Source organism: Sebastes fasciatus, chromosome 7 (genome assembly GCF_043250625.1).
Source record: "Sebastes fasciatus isolate fSebFas1 chromosome 7, fSebFas1.pri, whole genome shotgun sequence".
NCBI classification, from domain to species: Eukaryota; Metazoa; Chordata; class Actinopteri; order Perciformes; family Sebastidae; genus Sebastes; species Sebastes fasciatus.
This window is the reverse complement of record NC_133801.1, coordinates 20389378-20398037: the sequence shown is the minus strand read 5'-3', so window position 1 is coordinate 20398037 and position 8660 is coordinate 20389378. Positions and strand designations below refer to the sequence as shown.

General features: G+C 41.2%; 1 protein-coding gene across 1 annotated transcript; it reads right to left on the bottom strand.

The window, feature by feature from the left end:
• Positions 1-207: 207 nt before the first annotated feature.
• Positions 208-1102, bottom strand: LOC141771643 (histone H2A-like). The gene is made up of 2 exons (XM_074642121.1): positions 961-1102; positions 208-698 (listed from the first exon to the last, which is right to left on the bottom strand). Exon 2 carries the CDS (start codon positions 689-691, stop codon positions 275-277), a length of 417 nt encoding a protein of 138 aa, XP_074498222.1. The 5' UTR covers positions 692-698; positions 961-1102; the 3' UTR covers positions 208-274.
• Positions 1103-8660: the final 7558 nt, after the last annotated feature.

Below are 8660 nucleotides of genomic sequence, written 5' to 3'. Positions count from 1 at the left end.
ATGCCAAGGTTTTTAATCTTACAAATGGTTTAGGGATACTAGACTCCTCAAAAAGCAGGAAATAAAGCCCGTTGTCTTAGCATTCAGAGAAATTTGTCCAGCCCCTTGCAGCTGCTTTCAAGACAGTGGTCTCTTGAAGTAGAGAAATTTCCCCAGAAAGTCTACCGCTTCCAGTGCCTTGCTCAATAAGTAATAAGATAAGCACACTTTTAAAAACTTAACATCTTTATTATAAAGTTTAATATCAACATTTTAAAACCTGTACATTCATAATTTAAAACTCTTGAGACTGAACATCTTTAGCTGTGCCGTCTTCCTTGGGTGCGTGGGTCTTCTTGGGGAGAAGCAGGGCATGGATATTTGGGATGACCCCACCATCTGAGATTGTGACCCCTGCCAGCAGCTGCTTGAGCTCTTCATCATTTTTCACCGCCAATAAGATGTGGCGAGGAGTGATGCGGTGCTTCTTGTTGTCACGGCAGGCGTTTCCTGCCAGCTCGAGGATTTCGGCGCAGAGGTACTCCAGGACGGCTGCGAAGTACACCGCAGCGCCAGCGCCAACTCGCCGAGAATATTGGCCTTTCTTCAGCAGCCTGTGGATGCGGCTCACAGGGAAGGTGATCCCCGCTCTGGTAGACTTGGACACTGAAGTTTTTGGTGGGGGCACAGGTTTCTTCCCACGGCCAGACATCTTTATTCTAGAGTTGAGAGAAATTTTTAGGTAATTTCAAATCAATTCAATATATTTTCACCTCCAACTAGAGAAGAACATTAAAACATCTGCCATGTTTGAAATAAAGGCCTGTAGAAGTTGGGGTCATAAGGTTAAATGGCTTTAAGAGCAGCTACTTGGAACATGTTTAAACATTAGAGACACCACCATCTTACAATGCACAATATAACAAATGATAAACTCATTCTCCTGAGGTAGAACCACATCAAAATGTAAAGACCACTCACCAGTATCTTTGCACTCCCTTCAGGTTGAGACAGCAGCTAAACACTGAAACACAGAAAACTGCTTTTATATGAGGCAGGCAGTAATTTGTTGATTGCTGACACCTGGCTCCTCTGCTACTTGGAGTTACCTGGATCACCTGATCACCTACATTTGACAAATGTGGAGAATGAATGTGAAGGAGACAGTGAGAAAGAACCATGGTATTCTTTGCAAAAGGAATAACGCAGCATAGCAGGATAACTAAGAGAGTCAGAAATAAGGATACAGAAATAATCAGGGTTAGATCTAAGAAACAACATAAGCATGAGGAAATAAGTAGAACAAGATATGATGTGAGGCAACAAGCTACGGAGAACAATCAGGTCGTATCAGGTGAAGTTCTGGGCCCTTTTGACAATGGTAATAACTGTACTGCTGGAGTTGAAAGGAAATATGAGGAAATGGACTTAATTAAAGGAGATTTCTGAGTGTCGTGGGTGTTTCTGGAGAACGTGTGCAGCAGCAGTTGAAAGAACAAACACCTGGAAAATAGAGAATTTATAGCAGAGTGGGAAATGGGTGGGAAGGAGTTATTTCATTTAGTAAGTGGAGTGGATTTTAGTTTAAATCCAGTATTTGGTGGTATGCAACATTTTGGATGCTAGCCGTCATTACAAACTGAAGAACCTACAATTGATGACGTTATAGACAAATGTACTGAGTAACACTGCATGTGGAGAGTTTTGTTTCTTGATGCAAAAGAGTAGGTTGTGCTTTTCTGCACAAGCACACAATAGTTGCACAAAAAGTCAGTTGTAGCTCCAAGATCATTACACTGTGAGTGGTAACGGGATTACCTGAACATGCTGGTGATATGTGTGCATAGTGGTTAAATTACCGGAGAAAAGGGAAAATGGAGAGAGAAGTTTCAAGTTTCAATGGCAGTGAATGAGATTTCAACAGTGCAACCTCCCAATCAATCTCAGATAAGAGCTACAAAATTGCTGTGGGTTGGATTGGAAAAATCTGAGCAAGATATGTATGAGTAATAGGCAGTGGTGGTGTGCAACAGAGAACATCAAGTACTGCACTTAATTGCAATTTTGAGGCCCTTGTGCTTCCATTTTATGCTACTTTATACTCCCATTCCATAACCTGTCAGAGGCAAATATCAAATAACATGTATTATTTTAATACAATACTACCGAGTTATTCTGCTGCATATTGAGCACTCTTCTTTTTGATACTAATATTTTCTGTTCCTTTACTTTAGTATAATATGTGTGTGAAGAAAAGAAAACTTTTGGACTGTCAGCAGTTCCATTTTTTGTCATAAAACCCCATTACCCTTCACTTTGTTTTATTAGAGTGCTGAAGTGAGCTAAGCAATTAAGATCTAAAATGATATTAGTAAAAAAAAAAAAGAAACATATGGTAATTTTCTAGTGCAAAAATGTTTTGCACGCACAGTGTGGGACAAATGTCTATTTGAAGAAGTATTTTCTTTACCAATGGTGTCTACCTATATATGTAGACGAGTGTTTACAGTAATATTGACTCTTGAACTCTACCGTCCTGTGTAAAAACTTTAAATAAATATATTTGTTTATGCTCTCTTTGAGAAACACATGCATCTGGACACGCTGCTCATAAAACATATATTCTTTTAAACATAAAATAGACAATTTAAACAAGTTAGCATGTCATTTTTTCCACCTATTTTAATACATTTCATACCATCATGTGCTGAAAAACATCAACAGCAGATGGCAGCACAAGGCTTCAGATTTAACTCCTAGCTTGTTGCAGTTTGTCTTTATTGTTTTTTACTCCAATTACATATTCTTAATAAAGGAGCATTTATGAAACCACACTTAGTGGTGTCATGATCCTTCGCTTTATGATTAGGTGCTTGACTGTGTCTGTCTCCTTGAGCGCCTGATGTGCTTACTAACCAACTGCTTGGGGGGGGGGGGGGGGGGGGGGGGGGGGGGGAGTGATGATGACTCATCTCCACTGTGTACAACCCGGTATCAAGTGTTTCATTACATGCAGAAACAGACAGAGATAAACAGGGATTTATTCATGTTTAATTCAGGACTAATAACCCAAACTTGGTAACCTGTGTTATATCTAATTTTTGAGGTGAAACACTGATTAAACTAATCATCAAAGCTAATTATTGACTTTGGAAATAGGATAGAAGGTCCACTAATTTACTCTTTCAACTGTATTACAGTCTTCTAGCTTGCTGCAAGCTCAGTAGCTGTTTACATTTCATTCATAACTTCTTTTTTTTAGCAAATCCACATAATGCATATCACCTTTTTTAGCAACTAAACTCGCATTTCAATCGATCCATCCCCATGACAACTGGGCAGTCTCCATCTGCTGATGAAGACCATGTGATGCGGTTGAAAGAAAAAGCTAGTAAGTTGACATTAAACCTGCAGTAGGCAGAATGTTTTGACATTATTGGGCAAACATTCCATAATAACCTTTCAGCATATTGTAATTCAAGTGTTCTGAGAGAAAACTAGACTTCTGCACCTCCTCATGGCTCTGTTTTCAAGCTTAAGAATATCTAGTCCGTGACGGGAGACTTTGGCCAATCACAGGTCATTTCAGAGACGGAAGCAGCATTGAATAACTTGTGAACTCCGATCAAACGTTCAAACTAGGCAGCGCTGATCAAAGAGGACACCGTAGGACACCGGAGGACACAGAGGCACATGATTTTTTTCAGATTACCTGTCTCATGCACTACTGTCAGGATATAGTGACCGTTTTATAAAAATAACTTTTTTTAATCATATTTGCTCCATTTCTACCCACTGCTGCTTTAAGTCCATTACTGTTTAATCAGTTTCATTGAATGGACAGAGGGGGCTGATTTTATTCAATAAAGGTTAGTTCACGGCTATAAAACACTTGAAGAACATACACAGATTGAGACGAGTTTGATGTTTCATATAAAGCTTGCTTGCTTTTGTCTGTCTGATATGTTACAGTATGCATGTGTTTGTAAAGGCCCCTAGAGCAGCTCTCAGGACGTTTGAACTCTGCACCAAACAAGGATTTAAATTGCCAATGGCACACATGAACTGAGCAGAATGTGCAAAGACGAGCTCCCCTTGCTGAGCTAAAAGTAAATATTTTAACATCACACTGGAAGCGACCTCAGCCACATTTTTTTCAACATGTTTTCTCAGTTTCTTTTTGCTTTAACGCAATGACTGGTGGCTCTGTCATTGTCAATATCCTCATTGCCAAATTTGAAGGCAAACAGCTTCGTCCTTCTCCCCCATGTGCCGACAGTGAGAGATGGAGGGGAGACACGCAGAGACATTTTGACTGTTCCGATTCACTTTAAAACGTGGCAAAGAGCCAATCGCAGAGCAGCGGGAAGACGAATTAAGCGGGGACCTTCCCAGCAGGTCGTCCTTGGACAGATTGGATGTGATTCTGTTCAACCTCTCAACATCCTCCGACACGAGGACAGGACAGGACTCACGAGCTGTCACGGAGCAGTTCCCATGATGCATATCTCTGACTTTCAAGTATGTAAAGTATAAAGCCAGTGCACACATTGAACACACATTGTTCCTATAACAAAATTTATTTGCACTCAAGTGGAGAGTAGATCAGTGCATAGGCTATAGTTTTTCATCATGTGAGTTGTCATCATTGAAACAAGCCATTTGTTTTTCTGTGCAGTCCTCCTGAGAGCCTTCGTCTGGATAAAGGCTGAAGGCCGTCTGTATTTATTAGCAACAGTAGCTACTAACACTGAAGTTTGCAGTCTGCTGCCGAGTGAGAAGAGGAGATGAAAGGGAGAGCGGAGGAAGCTACGAAATGATCCAAACATACGATTAAACTCACAGATTGAAGGCAAAACCAGACACCAAAGCCCCTAACAAGATCTCTTTTATGTCTGCTAAGCCACGATAACTTAAATAAGATCTCTCCCTTATATGCTTTCTGTCACAAAGCTGACTGAATATATAGGTAGGTCTTTTTTCTCTGTCTTTGCACCAGACAGGTGGACAGGTAAACAGTGAAGGCAGCCCTCTTTAGCTGAGACATGGAGGCCTCTTCCTCTTTTCCCTGAGCAGTAATAAATCTGTAGATGTGGCTTTTAGGAGGATTGCACTGTTACTTTGACTTCTAGTTTTTCCCCTTTCCTCAGCTTTATGGAGATGTCAGTGGCGGACTACAGGAGATTGGGCCTGATCTTTGGAAACAAATTGATCTTCTACATGAAACCAACTCAAGGGTCAACGACTTCTTGCGTCCAATTCTTGCAGACACACTTGTACGACGACAGACATGCTTTCACATGGAAAGAGTGGTGTTCCTGACAACATTCAAAGGGCAATAACCCCTCTGAAAATAGCCAAATCTATAGAAAATATTTATTGCAACTGTTCACCTCTTTCAACAGATAATAGCCTATTCATCATTAACCACTTTTTCCTCATTCATAAACTCCCAGTTGACGGCGACATTAGCCTCATAATGCCTCATTGACAGCAGAAAAAAGGTGTTAAATACGTCTGGCCCCTCTTGTAATTTGAAGTCAATAAAGAGAAAATTAATGTGAGGTGTTCACACAGTAATTGGAGAGTGAGTCATTCTCTGAGTGCATCTACTTTAATTATGAAACCTTATGGACACCCACAGTGCAGCCGGGTGTCTCGAAGTCCCAGGATCCTTAGGTGCTTAAAGTCTGTCGCCTCCTGAAAAAAAAAATGCCTGCGAGGCTGTGATTGTTTTTCCATGACTTCTTCTGCAACAGACTGGGCTCATTCCCATTAAATAAAGGAGAAACTACTTTGAGAGGCTAAGACTCAAAGTTATTTTCTGAGTGAAATCTTATACATTCTGCATTTATACATTTTATGTGTAAGTTTTCATTTGTATGTTAATCTTATTGCTCTGAAGCATATTTTTTAGGACCTATTATGCTTATCTTCAGGTTCATACTCGTATTTTGGGTTCCTACTTGAACATGTTTACATGCTTTAATGTTAAAAAAAAACCCAGTGCGTGCCAAACTATCTGCTAGGCAGATTTTATGCAAATGTGTTACTTGGTGACATCACTACGTTACAGACGAGGCGTGACTTCAAGCAAGGCAGTTCAGGCAGTTCAGGAGCAGTGTTTCTGTGGGGGAGAGTAACTCCCTTTGACGTGGACTTTAGGCTTTGTAACTTTGCAGAACTTTTACATGCACAAAAACCTATATAACACACTGAAGGAGAGGGAAAAAGCACAAAAGCATAATAGGTCCTCTTTAAAGGAATAGTTAGACATTTTTGGTGAAAAATCTTGTTCGCTTTCTTGTTCGAGAGTTAGACGAGAACATTGATGCTGCTCTCATGTTTGTCCATTCAATATGCAGCCAGCAGCTGGTTAGCTTACGACACTGTATTCGTCAGCCATTGCTTGGATCCACTGGCTGATAAAAACCCACATCTGCAGCTGCTGCCCTGCATGGAGGATCTGCTCTTCATAAGAAAGGAGGCACCTGGCATCTTCACTGCTGATCCCTTGATCAATCCAGATATCTTGCTTGTATCAGGATGAGCCGGTAAACCTTTCTGGTGAGCAGAGAAAGTGTGCGTAGTGAGAGTCGCTTCACATTCTGGCCAATGCTGAGAGCTCAAACAGAGAGAGAGAGGCAGTTTGGTTTACACACAGCAGTCCAATGAACAGAAAATACAGGCATATCTTAAAATAATATTCACATGTGCTTATGCATATTAAAAGAGTTTGTTGCTGTAATTGCCCCTCCTGCCCATTATATTAAAGGTACAGTGTGATTTGGCAGCATATAGTGGCGTGGTTGCAGATTGCAACCACCTGAGTACCCCTCTGCTCACGCCTCCCTTTCCAAATCGGCGGTAACGTGAGCCATCAAGTGCAAAACTCTGGTAACGACATTCACCTCGCTCAGAGGCTACCCTTACCGTAATAACACTACTTTAGGAGCAACGGAAGTCAGACGCCAGCTGGCGGTACCACGTTTTTTCACTCTGTGGCTCATGTTAACGCAGTTTAACAAGTGTGTTGGAGAACTACAGTGGCCTTCAGGTAAGGTAAAAACGGGAAAAGCTCTCTCTAGATCCAGTGTTTGATTTTCTGGGCTACTGTAGCAAAAATGGCGGACTCTGTGAAGAGGATCCGCTCTCTATATAGATATGAAGGGAAAACGCAACAATTCTTTCAGTTTCAGGTGATTATACTCTCATGAAAAGATAGTTAAGAATATTATATTTCTATTAATAGATCCCGCGAAATGTTACACACTGTTCCATTAAGAGATTCCTCGCTGACGCGTTTCCCATGTAAGTAATAAGTCAACAGTCTTTGTTCTGTGCAAAAATGACTTCTAATGTTCAACTGAAGCTAATATGAGGCTTCACCAGTCTGTGTTAGACAATTCAAATGGGTATATTCCAAAGTTACAGTCTTTTTTAGTATGAAATTCATTCTTGTGTTTCCTTGGACAATGTTTCCTTGCCGAGCTGCACTGGAGGGAAAAAAAGAAATGGTACTAAAAACACAAAAACTTTGATAGATTCAAGTTTGTGTAGTTTGCTCGGTTATCCTGCTATGGTAAAGTCATAACATTAGGCTAGGTCTGTTTCCAAAAGTAGTCCCTCCTGTGCTTACTATTTCTGGAAATTGTGAACTTTTTTATCCTTTCCGGCCCTTCCTCTCTCGTACCATCCTCCCATCCACCTTCCTCATCTTTTGCATCATTCTACGCATCTTTTATCCTCCCCAGGTCCTAAGCCAGCTGTGATGGCTACCATATGTCCATACCACATGTCACCGGTTTCCCAATAAAAAAAACAAAAAAAAACATTTCCCTTTTTAAACATTGTGAAAACAGAGGGTGTATCTTGGGGGAGATATAAAATCGGGGTAGGATTTGATCTGGCACTGAACACATGTGTGTGGGGATTGACCAGAAGTAAAGAGGCACCGCAAATCCACTGCCACGTCATTAGAAGAAGAAGAAGAAGAAGAAGAAGAAGAAGGGGGAAGACCGAAGGACAAAGAGATTTTCCATCATCCGCCCAGCCACCCCTCCGTCCATCCCACCTGTGCACAACTCCCTGCTTTTAATTCCTCCATCTGTTTTTCTCTCTTTCCTTTCTGTCTCTCTTTCTTTTCAGCCGTAACCTGTTTTGGCTACTGTCCACTGTGTAACTCATTTTTCTAATGTAATTCTCTTCCTGTCCTCTCTCTCTCCTCCTTACACCCTTGGTACCTCATCATCACACACACACAGAGAGGCATTCACACACTTCATTTCTTTAAATATTCATTTCCGCCTGTCTGTGATGTGTTTTGGGGAGTTTCCTGTTCCCAGCCCTGCTGCTTCCCTGAGAACCGCCATGTAGGAAGTGGCAGTCCTGGCACTAGTTCCTCCTCCACCTCCGACTGGTCACATTCCCGCCTAGAGGCCGGCAGAGCTGGAAAGAGAGGGAAAGAGAGAGATGGACCTCTGCCATATAGAGGTTACTGTCCATTTAATATTACGGGTTTCTGGATTCTGTTACAAAAATTGTTGTTGCAATAGTCTTTTCCCAGCGAATATCACCCTCTTTACTGCACACCCCTGCTCGCTAATAAACTCAGCATATTACTCTATTTCACAGCTGGTGGTTTCTTAGAATTTCTCTAATTCTTTTGACAGAAACAATTC